Genomic DNA, 24,377 nt, shown 5'->3' with positions numbered 1-24,377 from the left:
TTTTTAATGAAGATATGTCTGTCTTGATAGCTGAGAACCTTCAGTTGCCATGAAAGGATGTTTTTGCCTCTTCCCCTGCATGTGTGCAGTCAAAGGGAAGAACAGCATATTAATTTTAGTATAAAATAGCCTGCCATGGTGAGAAACTCTTTACATGATGAGTTTAAGCTTATCTTTTTAAAGGAGCTGATGGCCTTAACTGAGCGCTTAGACATATCTGTAAGCATAACAGCATTTAAATATGTGTTTAGTCTAAATATTTGTTTTAATACCACCACTAGAAGAAAATGCTTTTTGTAAATAGGGCCTAAATAAAAATATAATACTGGTTATTCTTAACAGAAAAGATGGTCTTTCCCTTTACCAGCCCTTTACCTGAAGCTGCAAATAAGTTCATCTCTATGGCAAAATTTGGCTCCCCCTGCCCCCACCTCTCTGTAGCTGAAGCTCAATCACACATGCCATTCGCAAAAAAACAAGGCATCCAGGCCTTGGAGTCAATTGACAGGTTTACTTAGAGGAACAGGCTGGAAAAAAAGGAGCCTCTCACCTTCCTAAATTGCTAGCTAAATTAGTGTGCACTGATTAAAATGACCACTTCCCAAGACCATCTTTACTTGGAGATCAGTGTGAAAAAATTCAAGTAGGGTAGTAAAAGGACACGTTAACACTGTGAGAATTCAGGCTCTCCAGTGTTCAAGTACTTCAGGATTAGCTTCCAGAGCCCAGTTTGCCTCATGTTTTCTATCAGCGTCTCCTAGAATAGAGGAACTTGTAGGACCCTTAGTGCGCTTTGAAAGATCAAATGATACTGCTGCTGCTAGCAGCAGGATAAACAGGGGTATTTCTGTGATCGTTTTGATGAAATGCGATGCTTCTTTCTTTCTAAGACTTCTGCAAGTGGCTCTTAAAAATAATTCTGAAATAGTGAAGTGGCTTCCAGCATATCTGGAAGGGTCAAAGGAAGAGTGGAGGAGCCCTATAACAAATGGGAATTTATTTGAAAATTGGAAGCAGTAGAGGTGGTTGAACTGGGGCAATATCTGGAATTTCTTGAGGGATTCTGGGTTGTGTAGATTAAAACTTCTGTTTACTTGCAGATATTGTTCTGTTGCTGTCTCCTACTTAGGCCTACTGCGAACAACAAACATTCTTACCTTCTTTTTAGTAGTCATGGCTGTGTCTTAGTTGGCAATAATAGGAACATCCATTGTCATTCTCACCAGAGAGAAGAGCAGCCTGAGCCATGCAGCCTGAGATACTTTCTAAAGGGGCTGTTCAAGGCTGCGACTGAGACATACTGGTTGGACAACATGATAATTGCCATGAACTGAACTGTCATGGTTTGTACCTGTCCTGTAGCTAAAAGACTTCAGGCTCTAGCATTGTCTGGCACCTGTTAGGAGCAATAATTCATGGGAAGGAACTGACTCTTCCTCCCTGTTTTCACATGCAGTACAGAGATTTAAGTTATTTTTGGTTATTGTGCATTTTGAGCATGTGTTTGTCCATGGGTTTGCTTTTTTAATATAATGAATTAAAATCAAGCATTAGCAAGATTTAATAATACTTGGAAGTTTTATGAAATTGGCAGCTTCTCTTGAAAGTTTGGGAGACTGTACAATCCTTTACTGCTAACTGCCACAGAGGACTGGCTTAGTGTTTCAGTTGGCTTAGTGTTTCAGCTTTGTGCAAGTGGTGCAGGCTGCTTTTCACCAAGTCTCTCACCCCATGGAGAGAGTGAGCGAGCGAGCTCTTCAGTCTAGTAAACAGCTGCATGGTATTACAGTGATGCATACCACATATTCCTCTGCTTCCAAATGCTTGTGCACCAAATCTGTTCCAACACATGACTGAGACGTGTAATTTCTAGTAGTGAATTTCTTGGCTTTCTCAAGAAGCAGGAAAGAAATGTAATTGCTGGCTTTTATGTATGCTTTTAAAACAGAACTTAGTTAAGCTTTACCTATTCATACATCTCACCTAATGTCTTTTGCAAGCACCTCGAGACTTCTTCCTTCCCTTGCAATCTAGTTCTACCTAGCAAAATAAGAAAGAAAAACATTTCCTGTGAGAGTCGATCAGTGATTATGGTGATCATGTGAATAATAGAATCTACAAAGAAATATTTTACACATATGTGTGTACTGGATTTGTATCCACAGGCACATGTGCATACGCTGTTTGCACTAGTTATATAAAGACTATCACATTTATTTTTGGTATTTCTGATGTGTGATAGTTCTTTGCAGAAATCATCCAGCTTGCATGCACACATTTACTTTTTTGTTTCTATTGAAGTCACAGGCTTGTAGAGCCTCTTAGAATTTAAGTAAGACTCTTGACAATAGTCATAAAAGAACAAGGTGGCCCAGATGTACTCTTTATGTACAGAAATATTTGAGGATCTTCTTTTCCTGAATGGCAACGTGGATGTGTAGGATTCTGCTGAATTATCAAGCCACATGGTATGTCACTGTGCTTGAGATATGAATGTCCTTTGTTATGCTCTCTCTATATCCTGCTTGCTTATTGTGCATGGGATGGGAAGGTCACGTGTTCAGAGTCCAGCAAAGCCTTGTGCTGCCCTGCTCCCTCAAGAAAGGCATGGCTTCTGGCATCGGTGGGATTCATGGAGGAAGAGTCACACTATCTAAGATTAGGCAAACTGATTTCCCTAGACTCCCTCTACTCTGCGGGGGGGAGGACAAGGCAGTTCAAAGGAAGAGCTGAATTTCAAATCATTCCTGAATACATACTTGTCATCCAGCTTTTTCTAGTACAGTGTTCTCTGACTCTTTGGTATCTTTTGGGGAAGTGAAATGGGACAAGACTGTCAGTGAATCGCCACCAGAAACTTTCATACCTGTCAGACTGTGTGATTAGTGCTGTATTCTCCTAGATGGTCTTTGATCCTGAAGCCAGGGTGTGTATATGTGCTGTGAGGAAATGTGGGACAAACTTGTTTTTAAAAACAATAATAGAAAACAATACCACAGAAGTAGAGAGTTAAGTAGACTTTACTCTGATTTATGTTTCATGAGCTAGTGTGTGTTCATCTTTTCAGTTGCTTAAACATAGCTTAGTGTTTTAGTATTTGTCTGTCCTGAGTCTCAAGTAATACATTTGAGACCTTGTATTCTAGAAATGATTGGCAAGCCAGCCCTTAAGTATAAATTTAACTTCTACCAGCAAGTGAATTCTAATTCCAGTTGAACTTATAACAGTTCACCAAATGAAATCAACTGTGCCAGGAACAGGATTTCTATTTCTTTGGCTGAAGACATTTTGATCAGTAAGATCTGAAGAGGAACAAATGTGGTGGAGTGACAAATCATGTTACAAAGATGCTGCTAACAATGTTGTCTTGAATAGATTTAAGCAGAGCAGGCAAGGACTTAGATGTGACATAAACTGATAATGACAAAAGAGTGTGGACCAGAATATGTTTTTTCTGGAGTGGTCAGTTTACTGCTTCCTGGCTGTATCCAATTTACTAAAATAATTAATTTGGTTTGTGGTCCACTCTTTATTATCCTCTTTGTTTGAATCCCATAGCCCTTTGTCAAGCAGTCAAAAGTGTATCTGTTGCTTAAGTGAAATGCGAATATTCTGTTGAATATGACAGGGTGTACATGTGGAAGGTGATGGGGATGCAGACATTCTGGTCGTGACCAGCTCTGCTGCTTTGAGTAAAATTATCAAAGTATGTGTGCAACTCAGAATTGGCTAGAGACATGCAAAAGTCAAACCTGTGTCCAGATTAGGGGCCCAAGTCCCTTGGAAAGTAGTATGCAAAACTCTACTGCCAGTCTAAGATTTGGTATTGTGGTTTTCTAATGTGCATGGCTCTGGTGAACTGGCAGCACTTCTTCAAGGCCTATATACTAATTTGATTTCCTTTTGTGTCTGGTTATTGTATTTTTTTTCCTGAATCCACTGGTTACTGAGGTGTTCTTTTGCCTGATGTTTTAAGGTCTTTTTTTTTTTTCCTGATGTGAGTAATATTTGGACTGACAATTCTCAAAATGTTCTGTGGATCACTTCTACTCTTGTTTGTTGTCCATGTAGCCATATGCCATGCAACTCAGAGCTTGTTTGTTTATTTAGTGATTCTCATTCTAATTTTGCTTGGGGCTATTCTTAATGAATGGAAAGCAAAATATCAGAATAGAGCAAAGGGTAAAGATCTGATGACAACCTGTGGAGTTGTGTTACGTTCTGTTAATAATAGACACATAGGACTTAGTCTAGGAAAATTTATACTATAATCCAGCGACATAACCAAATCCTAGTTCATTGGGAAATAAAAAGCTGCTCTTGGTTAAAATTGGGTAAAAGTGGAATTAACTTGCTTCATTTTGATGAAGAGGCTTTAAGTTTCCCTGACACTTGCATAGCTAAGATTTGATCTACAAAGCTTTAGGGGTAAATAAGAATAAAAGACCCAGACAACTGTTAAGACTATGACTTGTATTTTGGCATTGCTCTAAGTGCCTGAATCTCAGAAAATTAGCATAAATGAATAGGTAGCTATTGAGTTTATAGTGTGTCTGTGCTGACCTGAATTTTTTCTTTTTATTTCTTGTCTCTGGACAACATGTCTTGTTGATTTCTTTTTGTGGCTTGCACTTAATACTGTTTTGATTGCTATATTATAAATAGCTTCAGCTAAATATATTTCTAATGTATCCAGGTAAAAACCACATATTTATGTTGTGCTTTCTTGCAGGGGCTGGTGTTTTTTTCCTTTCTTGTGCTGAAGGAGAGCAGATCAGCTTTCTGTTCGACTGTATCGTCCGTGGCATCTCCCCGACGAAAGGCCCCTTTGGTTTGCGTCCAGTCCTACCAGGTTAATATAGGAAGTATAGAGTAACCAAGCAAAGTAGGAACTTGCGATGTCTAGCACTTGTTGCTGTGATTGTAAGAACAGCTTGCAGACACTAAGGGTGTAGAAAGTGCAAAGTCATTTTCATTCTGAAATGTCACAGTACAGATTTATCAGTTGAATGTACCCAGTTTTCCCCTGCTGCTCTGGTTCATTCATATTTCTGGTGATACTGCTAACTTCAACCTTCTCTTATTTAACAGTACTAAAATATAGCAATTTGAACTGAAAGGAACTCTAACCTTTAGTTTTAAACTTGCACAGTTCAACTTGGATCCATGTCTGCATTACTATTTTGATAGTTTAATGGAAAACTAACTTCTGGGGCATTTTGAGTTCATCCAAAACACTTAGTTCTAAGTCTTGCCAACCTTAGAAAACTTTGTCAAGCCTCCACATCACATTTCAGTTTTGCAGCTTGAGCTTCTTTTCTGATGCGTAAGGATTAAATTAGTTTTCCTATTTCATGGTAAATGCTGCGTGTGCTGTGGTGTTCAGGAAGGAAATCAGATGGCACCATGGTAAGCCCTGTTGCCTTTTGACTTTAGCAGATGAAGAAATGTAATACTGAGTTGGAATGACTGTGCCAAACAGGGCAAGAGTGTGGAAATGAGATTGCCGAAAAATATCTGTGAATTGGCAGTGGGATGTAGTGGAAACAGGCTGCAAGAATGCTGAAGGATGAGGCGGGATTTGTGGAAAATACTTAGAGTTTCTGTTTAAGTGTTAGGCAGTTAATAGGTGTTTGTTAGAGTTTTATTGCTGTTATAAGATTAAGATAATTGCAGGAAGGAAATGTCATGGAAAAGATAAGATCTGGATGCGAAACTTGTGAAAATAAATTATGAAAACTTAAGGTAAATGCAGTAGACACAAGGCTCAGTTCATCTCTACTTTCCCATAGTTGTAACACTGAAATAAATGAAATAATCAAGCAGAATAGTGGGCAATAAAACATTATTCTTCTTATATGATGATCTGTATTTGCATTCGACTAAGTGGATTGTTAAAAAAACCCAAACAACTACAAACAGCAGAAACCCAAAAAACTGTGCCAATACTTGAAGCTTTGCTATTGAACACATATTTTTCTGCATATCTAAAACTATTGCACTTATACAACTCCTAAATCTTTCATTTAACAAAAATTTATGTTGAGAAAAATGAAGCCTACAAACAACTATTCTGTTGTCTTTTTTTAAAATTTTTTTTTAATTTTATAAGGCACGTTCTTTGAAAAATCTTTTTTTTTTTTTTTTTTTTTTAAGAGGCATGTAGAAGTAAATCTGCTTTCGCATCTTAGTTATCAACTCTGGCATTTGTGGGTTGTTATACATAGCCACATACCATGTTCCCTTCCCTCCTTCAAGAGCTGTGACCTCACTGAAGTGCATAAAGGGGATGTGGAATATTATGGGGATGATTTGGTGGTTTTTGTAAGGGAAGACCTCTTTCTGAGGTCTTTTTAATTTGACTTCTATGCTTCATGGATTTGCTGCTAAAATGAGGTGAAGATGTACTTAGCCACTTGATTTCACCTTGTTTCCCTAGACAGGAGCAGTGTTCTGTAGGGAACTGTGCTCATGTTCTTGCAGACTTCTCTGCAGCCCTTTTCCAAGCTACTTTGACCCCTCTAACTTACATTTCCCTGTATCTTTACGCTTGTCTCTTCCAGTTTGTTGTCACCCCTTATGTACACATCCCTTCATAGAAAAATTTTTATTTTTTATATTCTCCTTCATTTACTATCCCATGCAGAAGCTTGCACAGACCTGTTTAAGGCAGATGCACATATACAATAGTAGTGATTCATCCATAAACTTGTTTTCCTTATCAAGTATGCTGTTACACAGAATGTACTGTATTGCTTGAAAAGGTCAAGCCTCTGCCAGCTGCATACTGTTTCTGGCAAGAGTATTGAAATTCACCCAACCTTTCAAAAGGGTTAGTTATTAAATAGATTAATCATCTGTACACCTCAGGTAACTAGATCAGAACTTCTGGATTGGGGATTCTACCAAGAAACATCTAGTCAATGTTGTTCATATTTGCTGCAGTGCAGAATGCTACACGCCCTTAACTGTGCTTTATATATGCAATGTTCTGCTTTTGTGTAATTTAAAAGCCTTTATCGGAAGCAGCCTTCTCTCCACAGTTTGCTATTTGAATTTGGCTTCTTCTAGTTGCCTGTACCTTTCCAATCTAAACTTAAAATATACTTGAATAACTCTTAGGTATTTTCAAGAAAGGAAAACACACAAAGGGCAACTGTACAGAGAGAAGAATGTAATGTGGTGAAAAAATGTCACATTGACAGTGTTCTTGGACACCAACGCCCCCAGAACAAATATAGTCTAGAGACGTTATGCAGTCAACATCTGCTTAGTCTGCCTTTAGAAAAAGGGTAATGAACGAAGCCAGTGGATTCAGGTAGAAATGGAGTGCTGAAATATTTAAGCATTAGCATAAAATTAATAGGAAACTATAGAGACTGATTTGAAGAGGACTAGAAAATGATCAGTTTTCTTACTTTTACTTGCCGTAGTGATTCTTTAAACAAAGGTAAAATGCCCAGTACCCAAAAGGAGTTTGTAAACTACATGTGCAAGGGATATTTGCTCAAGTACAATATTCACATCTTTTCAGGATTGTAGTTTTAAAAAATATACCTTACTTCCTTAAAAGCTTGGGGTTCTTGTAACATAGGTAAATGATTATTGTATGTATTTTATTACATTATCTATAAAATATGTCCGGAAAATGCTGTGCAGTGGAACTCATAAACTTGACTGACCATTGCAAGGTATCAAAATTTAGTCTAATCTCTCATAGCTGACCTGCTTTGAGCAGCAGGTTAGACTAAAGAACTCCTGAGATCCCTTCCAACCTGAATTATTCTGTGACTTTTTGGAAATGGGTGTCAAATGAATATGAATATTCTCATGATAAAAATAATTCTATTATGTGTACATCCAAAATGGAAAAATGGAAAAGGAAAAGAACATTAGATGTTTTACTGTTTACTACTGTGTGATACTTATTTTGGGAGTCCATTAATTCTGCCAAATTGTACCAAAATGCTCCTATTGGTAACTCCATTAGCAGATTGGACATTTTGATTTGTTAAAGGCTGCATGATCAGGTTTCAAATTTAAGACATATGGCATTGAGTGGGAATGCAAAGGTAGTGTAGGTATCTGTAGATTTTTTTAGGCGGTGTAGCGTTTTAAATAAAGGACTCAAATGAGTGACAGGATGTCTTTGGATGGCTTGTTTTCCCCAGCTACGAGTTGGAAGATAATTGCTGTAATTGGCTACTTGCATAGTCTCTTTTTTCTTCTTTTTTTTTCTTGAGAAGATATTTAGAAAACAGAGAATTTTATATTCTTGTCTTGACAGAAGTCTAGGTATTGACACAGTAATGAATCACCGATTGCATGGTTTGTAATCTATACTGAATTTGCATGCATATTATTTGAGAAATGTTTGTTTATCAAGTGTGCGTTGCATTCCTTCTTTTCACTAGCAAGATTCATGTTGAATGCCAAACATGAACACAGCAAAGGCCCAACAGCTGATCAGTGATATCTTTGATCAGTGAGCAGTCAGTACTCTCTGAATCTGTCTAAGGCTAAGGGGCAGTCTAGTCCCGCAGGCTGGAAAGACCGCAAGTGTAATGTTGATAGTCTTGATGCTCTCTTTTAATTTTGGAAGCTTTTTCAGGCTGCTTTGTGACTGACTGGAGAGTGTGCAGTGCTGCTTGCTGAGGATCTATCTGATGCTCTTTCTTTTTGTTGAAGCTTGATACACCTTTGGCCATTGCAAGACAGCTCTGTGGCTGCCTTCTGCAGTATCTGTACCAAGTGGATCCTCCTCAAACTTTTAGGACATCTTTTCATTCCTCCAGACATCTTACAAGGTGTGGAGATGTTAGCATGAAGGTGAGGGTCCAGGCCTGATTTGCAAATGTGCCTACAGTTCCAAAGGAAGAAAGGAGAGATGTTCAGCCTAACTTATCTAACTTTGTTTAATGACGTAATTAACCAATGTTGCATTTTAAAGATGCATATAATCAAGCATATCTTAGGTAGCTGCTGACTTAACTTGATACAATACATTTTTTCCTGACAGGTGCTTACTGAACAACCCTGGAGCATTGAATTACTGTGACACTTTATTTGTATGTTACCAAAATATTCGAAATCTCCCATGATGAGCAGCTGACGTGGCTTTAATGAATACCCACCAATGTAATATAAAAATAAAATCTCCATCAGAGGCATTTTTAGTCCAGCCAAATTTGATGTAATTCTTCCCCTTTACCCCAAAGCAGCATTTAAGAAGATTTCAATGATTGCTTCACCCGAAAGATTTTTCTTCATAGCAAGGGATCCATTTTTGTTTGGAAAAGGATAAAACACTTTCTTAATTGAAGGACCTGAGTGCATCTAACTGCCTAGATTCCATGGGACTAAATTATGTTATAGGATACATTTGTTAAGAGTTTGGAAAATGAAGGTACTAATTGCGCTTAGAGTTGTTGGAGCTACTGTAGGATGTTGTGTGGGCAGAAGCTCTCTGAACTTCTTTGGACAGCTGTCTCAGAACTGGTCATGCTGCTTCTGTCCTCCTGAGTTAGTAACATGGCAAATTACTACACAGTTATTTAGAAGCTTTGTATTGTGCACACACAAGGTATAGCATGATGCCACCAATCCAGCTTTACTATTGAAAAAGTCCTTGTTTTTATCATTTTTTTTAGGCCATATTTCTGCACTCCTATGACAGGAAGTCATAGGTTATGCCATTCAGTAAGGACTGGTCTCTAAAAGGTGGCTGTCAGTGACTTCAATCTTTAGTCTGATCTCCTAGCAAAACCTCCTGATTAGTGCTTGGTAGTCTGTAACCAAAAATACTGGTATAAGAATCTGCTGCTTCTGGGGAATAGTACTGTGTGTGTTTTCTATAGAAGTCTTGCTTATTAGCAGAGAAGGTCAAAGGCAAAACAAAGACTTCAATAAGACTGATAAACAATTATTTTTAATATCTGCCTAAGACTTAAAGTCTAGATATGTTTGGCAGGTTTTGAAGGTGTTTCTCTAGATATTTCCTAGTACTTGCTGAGGAGGGGTTCTTCTAATCAATCTTCCACAAAACTCTGCAATGAGAGGTCGCAGCACATAACTATGAACCTAATTTTATACTAAGCTTTTATATATAGTGAATCCTTAAGGGGAAGTTTAACCAAAAAATTGTCAGTCCTGTTCGACAGACAGTATGCCTAGAGATTTCGTGTTGTTGGGTGAAACCTGTTGCGTTCTGTAACTGTGTAGCTGACAGGGAGTTTGGCTTCTAGAAGCAATTGGACATGTGAAATGCAAACATACTGATTTGCTTCAACTTCCCTCCTACCTCCCCATCTTGTATTTTATTATAGGCCATTTTTGCAAGAACAGTTGTTTGACCATTTTTTTTAAAGAAAATTAAATCTTTTGCTGTCTGTAAGAGGGATGTAAGTTACTAAAAAACTAATAGTTGTGTATGTGCCCTAGTAACGTTTGGAAAATCTGTATTTATCAAGTAATCATATTCTGAGGAAAGTGGAAGGATCTTTCCTACTGACAGTTCTTTGCTGTGGGAAGAGTTAGTGTCTGTTGCATCTTGGTTTGACTAATTTGCTGATCTGTTATGCCAACTTTATACTCAAGGTGCTTGTAGAACATCTTTGTTGAACCTTTTTGGACATCAGGGCATTTAACTAGATACAGCAGAGTAACTGGAGGAGAGGACATTCAAAAATAGATTCAAGCAGCAGCCTGTAATGCTGTATGCCACTGAGCAGATCCTTGCATAGACCTGTCTGGCTTGCACCATAGGTACTGGTGGCCAAATCTTGTATTTGCCTTTGGCAGAGGTCCATATGGAAGCATTGGGGGTTTCATCTGAGTGAGTAGTTACACAGGTTTGAACTAGTCAACGTTTAATATGAGTTGTATTTCAGGGGAAATAGGAATGGAGACCTAACAAAATAATCCACATCAAACAGACCTCTTTTCTGTTCTTAAAGTTAAGTTTGGAAGGTCAGACACTGACATCAAGCGCTGTTTGAGCTGGGAGACACAGAAGTCACAGACCCTGTTTGTCGCAGGCATGATTGCCTTGTCCTGTTAGAATGTCTTTGATTTCCAACATAGGCTGTTACAGGAGGAATATGTGTGTCTGGCTTGTTCTGTGAATCTTATCCAGATTGCAGACTGCTAAGATGGAAAGATGGAAACCACCTTTATGTGGGAAAGAAAGTTCAGCATTGTCAATTCTGTTCCTGTGATGCATTCGGTTCTATCCAGGACAGATCAGAAAGTGAATATGGTTAGGGAGGAGAAATGTGGCAGCTTGTTTCTCAGGTAGTTAACGATGTAGGGACTACCATGGAGCTTCAGCTTACCTGGCAATGCTCCTTCCCCTGATTGTGAGCTTGCTTTGACTGCTGTGTTGACAACATCAAACCCATGTCTTTTAAAACTGAAAGACCTGGGATGAAAATGAAATTTTTCTTTCATAGTTTCAACTGTTTTTTATCTTACTAACTCAACCACAGCAATGTATAGCCCTTTTTGTCCTTTTTTCACTCTTGTTAATTGATTCAATGATTTAATGTTTTTGTGGTATGCTAGTGCTACCCAGTTGGTCATATATACAAGAGCAGCAGTTGTAAGGAAACTAATCTGTTTTATCTGTCATTAATTACATCCCCTATGTAATTAATAAGAGCTACTGAAACTTCCGATGATGAACAAGTTAGCAGACCATATCCTTTGCAACTGCAGAACGTGACACACTTGTCAGTGCTGTTTGAAGAAATCTGTAAGATTTCTCTTGGGATAATGGTTATGATTACTTCCAACATCTGGTTTTCTTGTTGTGCCTGGCTGGAAACAAAATGGTTTAGAGGAAACTGGCCTGTTTTACTGATGAAAGTTCTTCCACATTCCATATAACTTTTGGTCTTTTTCTATTGGAATAGAATGAGCCTTCTTCAGTGAAGTAATTTCAGCTGGAATGGCAAACTCACTAAAATGTATGGGGAAAATCCCCAATAGTACATTTTAGGAGTGGTTTTTACCATTCTAACTTGTCTTGTATTAAAGATGAAGACAGAGAGCCACCAGGTTGCTTATTTAATCTCTGGTTTCTGAACTTAATGACCTTCTGAACATCAAACTTGAAAGCAATGTCTTTGTAAATACGTGATCTCGATTGGAAGGTATCAAATAATTTTAATCATTATGACTCTGAGTTTATGATGTAGATTTGTAAATTTGTAGGATGAAAAATTTGGTCTTCATCAATGATAAAATTCCCAGTGAGTTCAGTGAAGTCAGGACACATTTTACAGGTCGCATACTAGTTTTTAACTCCTCTAGACCTGCTGGATGCTAATTATCTCTGTAGCTATTGCCCTTCAGTGCTGTGCTCTTCAGGATTCTATCTCTGGTGGTAACTGTTACAGACACTGGGTATAATCTCTGAAAGTCTTTGACAGTTGTTATGTAGCATTTGTCCAGAATGTGCTTGAAGGCAGATTGTCCCATAAATTTTTCAGTCAGCATTTTCCCTTCCTGTAGTAGAAGATCAAACATAAGAATATCTAACATTCTTATCTAACATAAGAATATGTCTTTTTTTTCCTTCTCTTCTTTTTATATATTTTCCATGTTTCTTCTTTTTTATTTATTTATTTTTTGTTTCTTTTTAAAGATCCAAGTACAAATCCAGCCTATTCAGAAGAAAGATTGGCTCATGAAGCTTTGCAATTAGAAAAGCGCTTGAGCTTGTTGTCCCATACAAGTCGCCAGGGCAGTGGAGGTAAGAAATATCTTTAATAAAAATAAATGGTGTTCCTTCCTTCCCAGGCTTTAGAAATGAGCATATGTATATAACTATAAGATGCTGAGCTTAAAAGAAAAATAATAGCGAAATGGTCAAGATACTTGATTTGGCTGCTGTTCCCTGTGAGGCAGTTCTTTAACAGCATTGTCTCAAGTCCATTGATGTAGATTGGAGTTTCTCAATGGATCAGAGTGAGTTTTGGATCAAACACTATTAATACAGGAGAATCCTTTAGTATGCTGAATCCTACTGACTTTGTGAATGTGCAACTTCAAAAGAACTGTCTGCATCGAGTTTGATACCTGCTGAAGTATTTGAGTCAGTCCAGCCTGTGAGATGGACTGACTTCTATAGTTCACATATCAGGCTTACAGCAGGTTTTTGTAGTAAAACCTGACTCCTGTGCTTTGATTCTAAGTGTTATTATTCTTGCTCTTTGTGGTGCTATCTGTGCATGTCCGCTTCTGGAGTTGCTTATGTATCAAGGTAGAATTGGTGTCTAGCACTGGATTTGTAAAAGGGCCTATGCCCTGACCTGCCATTTGAATTGTTTAATAGCAGAAGTTAGATCCTCAAAACATCTGCTTTGCTGTTGACTCGAAAGCCTAGAAGCCTAAAATTGGCCCTGTGAAGATTCTCAGGAGCTTAATTATGTGCTTCTCTACATGTCCATGGCTACTTTAGTCTTGACACTGCTGAGTGATGTGGTTTGTGACTAAATTCCACTGAGACTTCCTGAGGTTTTTCTTAGCATATAGCTACTAGACTTAACTAGATTGATGGAAAACAAGTGAGACTTGATAGAGAAACATGCCTGTTTTTTATCCTGTCACTCTGGTTAGAAAATGTGGCCCAACTTCATATACATTCTCTGCTTGAGATTACTTGAATTTATGACCTTATTCTCCCAAGAATGTCATAATCCTCAGAGAATGAGGAATCCTAGAGTAAGATTTTCATATTCTGTTATTTGACTCTTGCATTGGAAAATTAAATATTTGTGTTTATAGGAAATACTATAACAACAAGACTGTAGGTTTGGTGGGAGGACGTTTGCCTGAATCTGGAGATCTAGGCTCTGTCACTGCCTTGGAGAGCGTGTAGCTCTGTATAGTTAGAGCATTTTCTTCACGACTATGGGAGGGCTTCCCTTCCAGAATTCTAAAGTTCCTAAAATATTTATCGAGGAGAAGTGATTTCAAATCAATTCAACAACGTTATTTTTAAAATAAGAATAGATGTTTTTGTAAGCACAATAGCTTTTATTTAACAAGTGTATTTCCACTTCTGGGCATGTTGCTGAGAACTACACTAATATTTTTGTAATTCATGCCTTCTGTCTAGACAGCTGTATAATTTAATCTCAGGAGTTACACTTATGCAGGGGTCACAAGCCAGTGTCATGCAATGGGCACTGGGGGAAAAGAAAGAATTAGATTTCAGGGGATAGACACTGCTATTTCATGGTAGTATATATATCAAGAATTATTCCATGAAGAGCGGGAGAATTGTTCTGACCATTTCCCTCAACAACTGGGAATAGAAATAGCCTAGTAACAGCAGAACCTCAGGTCACGATTTGCAGTGGATCCTTCCCCTTTCTACCCCATCTGGCAACTTATTGCCTAAGGTTTAAAATTAATAAAATTGATTAAAATTAATACCTACAAAATGATCCTGCTGTCAGCTTTTTGTTTTCACATTGGTTTTATTAAAAAAGGAAGAAAATAACATTGTGAAATGTGTGTCGCTACAAGAAAGTGTGTGTTTTGTTTTTGTGTATGTGTTTGTGTGATGTTTGTGTTTTGTCCTTATGCCCTTTCATGCCAATGTTTAATTTTTTTCTTCCATATTCTGTCTTGGATAGCAGTAAAAGTGTCCTTGCAAGTATCAGTGAGGAAAAAAAAAATAATCCTGCAATATGTGCATAAATGAATCATGGAAGATCTTTTTGTATATAGATATGTAAACATTTTTATAATAGGAGTATTCTCATTTTTGTTTGTTGCAGTGATGTATGGTTGCATTTTGGTATGGATATTATGGAGAAGTACAGTGTAGGAAAGCTCAGAGGAGAGAACAGGACAGTCTTTCATTTGATTCTGGTTTTGTGGTCTCTTTAATATTCACTTTGATGTCATTCACAAAAGATTTAAATAGAGGAAAAAAGTCCAAATAAGATAATAATTTGGTTGATTCAGATAAAATAGAAACATGGAAATGTCTTATATGGCTTTGGGTTACAGTAACAAGGTTTTCTTCGGAGCATCCTCAGCTATTCTGAGCATGGGACTTTGTGACTATTCCCTGAGAAGTATCTAAAATAAAACCAATTAACTGTACAGTAGTACAATATGGTTGAAAAGGGAAGAACTTGGTGCATAAACTCTAACAATTTAGCTCCGAATGGATTATGTTCCAGAATGTGATAGGGTTATGGCAAGGTAACATACTATTTGCATTTTATTTTTCCCATGGGACTAGGAATTATTGCAGGAATTCTGGCTTTCTGACAGAAGTTCCCCTTACAAAAAGCAGATGGAATCTCAGAGTCCTTTCTGTTTGTACATACTTACCATGCTTCAGTCTGTTGATTATGTTTTAAACAGATTGATGTGTTTTCTTCTTTTCTAGGAGATGACAGAAGTCTTTCCAGCTCGTCTTCAGATACCAGCCATTCAGATGTTAGTGTTGGGAGCAGATTGACAATTTGGCCTGAACAGTCTTCAGCTAGCACCTCTCAAGAGAGTCACGGACTGGCAGCTGCAAAGGGCATTCATCTTGGGGAAGAAAAGACCCTTCCAGAAGGGGCACGCGGCACCACTAAACCACCTCCAAAGCCCCTCCGATCCAGACAGCTACAGGAAATAGGTCGTCAGAGTTCTTCTGACAGTGGAATAGCTACTGGTAGTCACTCTTCTTACTCTGGAAGCTTCTCTTCCTATGCTGGCAGCTTGGACATTTGCCATGGTGATGAATTTGGATCATTGCTAAGCTTGCCATTGAACTTTCCTTCGGATCAGAATTTATGTACTTGTCCTCACAGTGAGCCCCAGAGAGGTGCGGGATCAGAGTATCAGGTTCCCAGCTCTCTCAGACATATTTATGATATACCCAGGAGTTTGTTACAGGCAGCTTCTAAAGATGTGCAACCGAAGAGTGCAGATTCCACGCTACCCAAGGACCAGGCCCTGTCACCTCAAGGTGCTAGTGACCCAAAACTGCTGCTACCACACTTGGAAGCACGGAGGGTACCTGAGCACAGCCAGGACAGAGGGAGGCCTTCATCCTTACCCGCAGAAAGCAGCAAGGACTCAAGTGATGAGACATATGTGGATTTTATTTCGAGGTGGTCAGACACAAAAGCACAAGGACAGGTATCAGACTCCAAAAGTGGTGAGTTGTCACCACCTAGTGGGGCCTCAGCTGACCCCTATGACACATATAGACCCCACCTTGGGATGACAAGAGCTCTTTTTTCAGCTTGTCCAATCTGTGGTGGACTAAAGGTAAATACCTAACACTGAGCAGATGCTAACAAGCCTTACTTAATATAGCATGATTAATTTAAAATTACTTAAATTGCAGGTCATAAGTACTGTTGTTTCATTATAATTTGAACAGGTAATAACTTTTGTGTTGTTTATGCTTAAGTCGAGAGGCTTAGCACACGGTTTCCTCAGAATCTGTGCCTGATCAAGAAAACACTGAACAATATAGGCCATCAATTATTACTTTTAAATTGGCCAATTTTGGCTTTGGGTTTATGTGAGTGGCTTACAGTGACAGACATAGAAGCTTTACAGGCACTGAGAGGGCTGAATTTGTCATATAATAGTAATCTAGCATGAAGGACGTGGATCTGTCTTGCTGCTGGTATTTCAAAAGAAGAAAGAAGGGAGGTCAAATAGTATGTGCTGCTCTTAAGGTGACCACAGTGCATATTTTTATTTTATTGATATTTTTCTTTTCTTTATCATTGTAGTTTGAGCATGTCTTGCACAAGAAGCCAGATTAGGAAAGCTTCTCACTGGGGAAAGAGAAAATAGTCAAGTCAACACAGCAATCTGTAGCAGATCAACTAATCCAGTATTATAACTGGCTAATGACAGGTACTTTAGAGGAAGTATCAAAAAACTCATTAATGGTCTACTACCAGGACAGTCTATTTGCAGGAAAAATTATTTTTGATCACCAGTCACATAAAGACTTAAACCCTGAAGTATGGAGGTTCATATGCCTTCCTAAACACATTTGCCAGTATCTGTTACTATGACTTTGATATTCTCATAAATTCTTTTTGAACCCTGCTAAATTCTTGGCTTTTTATGGCAGTAAGCTTTATACATTAATTGTACATTGTATGAAGAAAATGTATCTGTGTTTATCCATTCTGGAGAAGACTTTTTTGTGAATGTGTTTGCTAAACTAGAAGAAGGTAAAGCTGCTTGTCTTGGTGAGCTGTTGAAAGACTGGGAAGGTTAGAGGGAGTGCTCAAATTAGGGAATCTGAAGTAAGGATTCAGCAAGAGAGGCATTTGTTTGAGGAATTACATTCTGCCATTCAAGTGTGTACATTTTAACTGAGCATGTGAGATTACATATATCAATGCTATGAAAAGGGCCTGAGTGTATAGTAAGTTATGAAAGAAAAATTAAAAGGTTATAAACTTGAGGGATTCTTTTCTTCTCATGAGGTGTTTCATGCATTTGCATCATTGACTGCCTTCACGTGTCTGAAAACTAGAAAATGCTGTCTGCCTGAGGCGCTTGCATAGCCTCTGTAGCGGCACCTAGGATGTTACTTTGGCGTGTACTTGCAGTGTTTGGGAGGTAGGGAGACCCTGGTGTGACAGGCCTTAGAAGGTTGTGTCTACACTGATCGTACAGATCAGTGTTCTTCCCGCAGCATCCTTGCCAGCCATCTGCACCAAGGGCCCTCACTAGCCCTCTAGCCTAATTCTGGAAGCTTGGCTGGATGCAAAGGCCTGAGACTCAGCCTCCCGCTTCTCTTCTTTCTGCAGTGCAGGCAGTGGGGTGCGCAGCAGGGGATCTGCTGTTGGCTTGCTGTGTCTGCTGCCTGTAGTTACAAGTTGGGAAAAATGCACGAGACTGATTCCTAGAAGGGCTCTGCTGTGGGAACAGAAAGCTCCAAGATGGCTGTGTTAAAGGCAGTGAGGAGAGAATTAGTTAAGGTACAATTAGCTCACATGGTCTAAAAGTTTCTGGGTGATCTGAATTGTCATTTTCGACATGAATTTATCAAAGTTTACCCTGGATGTCTGTGGCAGACTGGAAGCTTAAAGTGAGTATTCCATTGTGTATCTTCAAAGCCATTAAAGGCTGAATCTATGTCACTTGTTCTTTAACTTCGTGTTGACTCTAACAACATACACACCCACCCACATCTTTTATTGCAAAGTGCTGTCAGGTTTCATGGTGTTTTTAATTGCCCTAATAATATCAGTTAGCGAGAATTTCAGAAATTGTCAATATTTAAACAAATTTAGTGAGAGAAACACTGATGCAGCCCCCTTACTCTTTTTTTTACCATGAGATATGCACATCTGCTTCTTGTCTTTTTTTTTTCTATCCACTTGTAAGCAGTTGGGAAAGAAGTCTCATTAAATGGAATGATTAATGGGTTTGTTTTTACTTTTGAAAGAAAAAATAACCTTTTTGATACTTTGTCCTGAACTGTCAAGATGAGTTATTTTAGCAGTATTTAATGGACACTGTCTTTGACTTTTCTCGTGATGAATACAGTGAAAGCACAAATCCATATGCTGTAACTAAGAAATAATTCTTGTTCCTTGTGCTCTGAACAGAATATGTTTAAGATGCAGTTAGGGCCAGGAGGAATTGATTTATGGATTAATGAAGACACCAGGTTTTCACGTTTATTCATATTCATGTTCAAAAGGCTTTAGTGTGCCAGTGTTTGGAGTTCCTTTGCAGTTTCAAGTTAAGCTGTTAATTAAATTGTGTTGATGGTTTTTAAGTGCCTACTATTTAAAGTCAGTGACCTGAGTAGAGGAAAGTCTACAGCAGTAATAAAGGATATAAGCATTGGTTTGTTTTCTACCCTGTATGTAAACCTTAGCAAATTGAGGTTAGATTTGGGCATGTTGTCTGTGTGTGTTGGAGTTCAGTTTGTGAAGAGGTGGAGACAGGTTGCAGGATGAAGATGTCCATATGTGGAAGGCATGGTGGCATTTGTGATTGGGATTGACTTGGTTAAGAACCATCTGCTCCACTAATGACAAAGATGATGATGAACATAGGGAGAACATACCCTGGGAAAGTGCCAAGGTTCAAACAGAAAATAGGGCAAGGAAGCCTTTCTGTTTCACTCTGGATGAAGAATAGAACCAGCACGAAGAAAGTCGCTAAATATTGCTTCTATTATTTCTATATTGTATTTCATATTAGACATTGGGGATTAATAAGCAAGCATGCAGGGTGTTTTGCTTTCTGTTGTATGTTATTGTAGTGTGCTCAAGATGTCCTTCCTTACAAACTTCACAAGGTGTGCTTTTGCTATGTAATTTTTGCCTAGGTGATTTCAGTGCTATAGATGATTGCAGAGATGAAGTCTTTGTGTATTGTAAGTATTTTATAAGCTCAGAATGTTGGATTGTTACGGGATTTCTGAGCAAGCTGTAGAGATTTATTATTAGACTTACTACATTTTTCAACTATTTAGCTAATACTAATTTGATAATAGAATTTCACTGTATGCTTGTTGATCTGTAACTTCACTTGATGCTATAGCTTGAGAAATGATGTCAACCTTTTTTATAGGGTGTCTTTTTTCTTGCACCACCATTGTTTGTAAATTTTCTTAGAAGTCTGAAAAATAAAATTATTTTCCAACTGGTTTTGTCCTTTTCCATCTGACAAGTACTGGTTTAGGTTTGCTTTGATTTTTGTCCCCTGACCTTCATCTTCTTGCAAGCTGAATTAATATGGAATGATTATGGCTGTCTCTTCACACTACTTAGTGTTATACTCAAATCACTGTTGACAGCTTGAAATGTGCCTATTAGTAGGAATTACTTTTATGTATGTCTAGCTCACCCTAAACTCATATTTATGTCAGTGGGAGTTCTTACATAGAAATAGAGTCTTGATTACTGCTTTGGTAGTTCACTTGCCATGATAGAAGAGAAAAGAAAGTGTCAGTTTGTGTGTGGCTGTTGTCATCAATCCTGTATTGGTATTCAGCCACCTACTTTAGTTGATCATTACAAATACCCAAACGTCCTTGGAGACAATGGTCCCAAATTAGGAGCCAGTCTACTCAGATCCTCTGTGAGGTATTTGTATAGTTCCTGCTACTGCAGTAGCTGTATGCCTCAAACTTTGAATCTCCCAGGATATCTGTAGTAAGCAGAAATATGGGAATGCTGTGGTCACAATGCAAAAAAGAGTTCAGGCGTTTTGTCAGGTAGTGGGACCCACAGTGCTGAGTGGCAAAGAACCCTTCCCTGCACAATATAGGGAGATCTCGTACCTGCCCTGGGGGGATGTGGGTCTTGGTTTAAGTGGAGGATTGCTTTGATTAGCTGATAGGAAATTTACCTCTTTTAGTCTGTTCTGTAGAAACTGCTTTATTTTGCATTAAAGCTTTAAGGGAAGACATGTGCATGTCTGTACTGTGATCATTGAGCAGGCACTTTACTCGGTATGTTTAATCATGCAGCACTGTGTCCTTGCAGGGCTTGTTAATCACATGCAGTCTTTTCTGAGTGCAGAGTCTCTGGGTAGACCTAGAGCTACTATGAATATCTGTGTTTCCATTGTGCATTGTAGTCCATGGAGAGACTAAGCCTAGAGAGAAGCAAGGCTGATATGTCCTCAGGCGGAGAAGGGGCTTGAACTCTAAAGAACATCTTGCACTGAGGTCTGTTTTGTGGTCTTGCCTGGACTGATTGAACTGAGGTCATGAACAGCCTGTAACTGGGTTGGGAATATAGCCTTGGTCTTCCAAATCCTCTACAAAACCCTTAACCCTGGATTTAGCTGGTGTGTCTCCTTTCATTGTAGATGCTGCTTTTGAAAGTGGTAAAAGAGAAGGCATATAAGGTGTAAACTTGTCTAGTGAGATTCAAGAAATAGAGACTGCAGACTACGTTGCCATGTCCATGAAACTAAGAATGTTTTCCTTTTTTTTTTTTTTGGCTTTTAATCAGGTACTTTTCTAATGTAGTATTAAAATAGATACTAAAGAAATCACAATATATTGTTATATAGAACTTTAATGTAGTTTGTTTTTTCCTGTTAGAGCCATTACCTCTTTCCCCATGAGACTGAATACCTTATGTGTTTATCTTGTAGTGTGTTTATTTCCCTGCTTTCTCTGAAAGTATAGGAACATGATTATTCATAATTACACACCTTTTACTTCTCTTTTCAAAGATCTTTTTTTTAAACAGTATTGATGTGTGATGCTGTAACATTTTATGCTTCCTCCCACCTTCAAAAAAGCTACAGGCTGTCTAAATTCTTGGTTGAGAAGGATGCATTTGTCATCTTCTGCAGCATTGTTTCTACTTGTATTTCTGCTCTAATATCACAGCTCTGGGCAGTAAGGCAATGCACACACTGTCAAAACTGTAACAGGAACAGTTTGCACCTCAGAGGAATCTGGAAGTCAGTTGTCAGTGTTATTGACCTGAGTGACAGTGTGTTTGTGAGCCTCTTGTATGCTTTGATGACCATTGATTCTGCATATTACTGGCTTTTGGCATGAATTACAAAACTTGCATTTGTGCTCTCTTCTTTTAAGATTTAATTCCATTTGTTTTTCTTTACGTCCTCACTGTGATACATTAACTTGCAGTGAGGTGCATCTTCCATAACATATATGGAACCACATAACGTAACACCACTAAATGAGGTGGCTGCACTGAACAACAATTTGAGAGTCTGGCATTTTACTTACGTTACAGTTATTGTAAAAGGCTCTGAAATTTTTACAATAAAGTAGTGTTATTTTTGGGGGCTTTTCACAGATTCAAAGGCATCTTTAAGAACACCAATTTCCCCACAACATCTTTCTGAAATAGAAGAAATCCATGATCATTGCTCTTCCTGACAATGAAATGCAGTCATTTCTGGAGCTGGTTGTGCTGACAAATGCACAGAGCACTGTGCAAATCAAAGACTGGAGCAAAAGTATGATTTCCAGTTGAAACTGGCAGAGGAAAGGGGCATAAAACAGGTGGGTGTAGTGTGAGGCTTAGAGCTTGATTTGTTTTGTTTTCCTTTTTGGTTTTGCGCCAGGGCCCCAAGTCTATCACAGAGTTAAAACTCATCCTTTTACTAAGGTGCTGTTGGGTCTGCTTATGCACTGTGTTGAGATGCTGCTTATCAGCAGTTCACAGGGGAAGGTTTTTTTTTTTTCTCCTCATTTTACCGCTGTTCTTTTCTACAATATTATAATGCTGCTTCTCAATAGGCTTCACTGCCAAGTCATCAAGAAGAGACCTAGTTCTTTAAAGCTTTGCTTGGAGGAGGTCACTTAATAGGTATGACTTTGGATTTGAGACATCACAGTAAGATACAAGACATGCCAACCCTACCAGAACTGTGCAGATCTGACTTGCTTTTGGCCCTATAGGAGGCTGCCATACCTCTTATCTAAAAAAATAATACTGAAGTTACTCCCCATCTGTCATGAAAGAATCCCCACAGCAATTATCCTAAGAATAGAAGTTCTAATCTGAATTCAGAATAATAAGAATTAAGCTCTCAGCACTTTTTGGGATCAGGCACTAAGTGGAACAGATAGCCTATGGTCTGTAATGGGAAAAGAAGTGCCTGCCACAGAAGCACTGGTAAGTGAAATGATGTTAATAATGTCAAGAGAAGAGAGCATCTTTCCTACATGAGGGAATGTAGACAATGTAGCTGAGCAGAATTAATTCTTCTGTACTAAATAGAAGTGTTGCTGGGTTGCTTTTCTGTCAGAGAGCCAGTGAAGATATTGATAAACCATGGTATTGACCTTTTATATCCATCAGAATGAACAAATTGGAAAATCTACTTTCTCCCCTAAATACAGTCAAGCTGGATAATAGCTTTTATTATTACTACAATTGATGGCTACTTCTTCCTCTGTTGGGAGCAATAGCTTTTCTGAAGAGAGAGCAAGAAATGTTTTGAAGGAGGAGGAGTCTAACAATAAAAGCTGGGAAAAATTACTTGCTTTGGAACGTAGGGTTTGTGAGGTTTTTGGTTTTGATCCACTTGTAAAGAGACTCATCAGATCGCTTGGAACATGGCTAAAATGGGAAAATGGAAGACTTTTTGTCTTTCTGTTGTCTTTTTTCCTAAATATAAATCCATTTCTTTCTGGAAAAATTCTACAGAATCCTATAAAGTATTAGTAGACACTTTCTATCTTAATTTTCTAAAAGGGAGAAAGTAGAATTCACCTGTAGAGGAAGAAACCACAAAAAGAGATTAGGAAAGCATGGATTACATGGAACTGAACTCAGGGGGAAGCAAGTAACTTCAGTGGCAGCCCTGGATTAAGATTCCTAGGTTTGATTCCCATGTGGTTCATCTCCTTCTCCAAGATCATAAACAAAGTTACTTTAAAAAACCCTCAATTCCTTGACTTGCATTTCTGCAAAATGTTTGTAATGTCTACCAGCATTATATTTTTAAGATCATGAATTAAAGAAGGCTATGCAGAAAATACTTGGCTTTGATTAACAGTCACCAATATCAAGGTAATTGTGTGGCTCAGAAGGAACTGGCGAGTGTCAGTAGGATAGCAACCATTTGGATGAGATGTCCAGAGGGTTGACAGCAGCTCACTGTGAGTAGATGGGAGGACTGAAAATAGATACTCAGTAGGGGTGTGACCTTTCCTACCAACCGTTTTTGACAGAGCCACTTCAAACTGGAAGTGTGCAAATTAGAAGGATGAAATGTGTTCCAACAAAATTACACAAACTGTGCTTAAACTTGTCCACAATCCATGACAAGACCTATCAGTGGATGGTAATTCAAGATGCTCAATATACTTATTACTTCAAGATATCTATGGAAATGCTCTCAGTCTGGCTGATAATATCCCATATGGACTTGTAATTGGTTTAGATCCTTAAGGTATCAGTTGTGTAGAGGTTGTGATGTAGGCAAAGTCTTACTGTTTCTAATATAACTGTGCAACCCTGTACCAACTTGTATTACTTGGTTCATAAAGGGCAAATTATTTTTTCCTAATACTGGCTTAGTAAGGTTTAGTAATATGGTAACAACATCTTTATATGGGTAATGCAATTTTTGGCATTTGTTAGCAAGAAAATGGCAAGTGTGGCAACAAATCCACTGAATAGAAAATTGTTGATTAGCTGCTCCACAAAAAAAATACACTGAAACCAATATGAGGGATGAATCACTGAAGAATATTTATATGTTGAGAATAGAACAAATACTTCCTATAGGCAGAAGAGTTAGAAAATGTGGGTAAGCCATTCTGGTATAGAAGTGCTTGCCAAATAGTTTTCAGGATGGACTGTTTTAAAGTTGCCTTGCGATTTTATGTAATGCTTTCTTATGCATAGTTATGAATGCTTCTCCTG

The 24,377-nt window shown here is 38.3% G+C and overlaps 1 protein-coding gene across 1 annotated transcript in view; it reads left to right on the top strand.

The window, feature by feature from the left end:
* Window positions 1-4,732: 4,732 nt before the first annotated feature.
* Window positions 4,733-24,377, top strand: part of LOC104166514 (protein Dok-7-like) — a gene marked incomplete at its 5' end in the record, with an annotated part of 48,915 nt that continues 29,270 nt past the window's right edge. Inside the window, 3 exons of the mRNA XM_009706468.1 lie at window positions 4,733-4,852; window positions 12,647-12,754; window positions 15,413-16,287. Of these exons, the coding sequence (XP_009704770.1) occupies window positions 4,733-4,852; window positions 12,647-12,754; window positions 15,413-16,287 (1,103 nt within the window). The remainder of the gene's footprint in view (window positions 4,853-12,646; window positions 12,755-15,412; window positions 16,288-24,377) is intronic.

This window comes from Cariama cristata, unplaced genomic scaffold (assembly GCF_000690535.1).
Source record: "Cariama cristata isolate BGI_N322 unplaced genomic scaffold, ASM69053v1 scaffold6308, whole genome shotgun sequence".
In the NCBI taxonomy this organism is placed as follows: Eukaryota; Metazoa; Chordata; class Aves; order Cariamiformes; family Cariamidae; genus Cariama; species Cariama cristata.
Note: the sequence above shows the minus strand (reverse complement) of the source record. Positions and strands in the feature narration are given on the sequence as shown.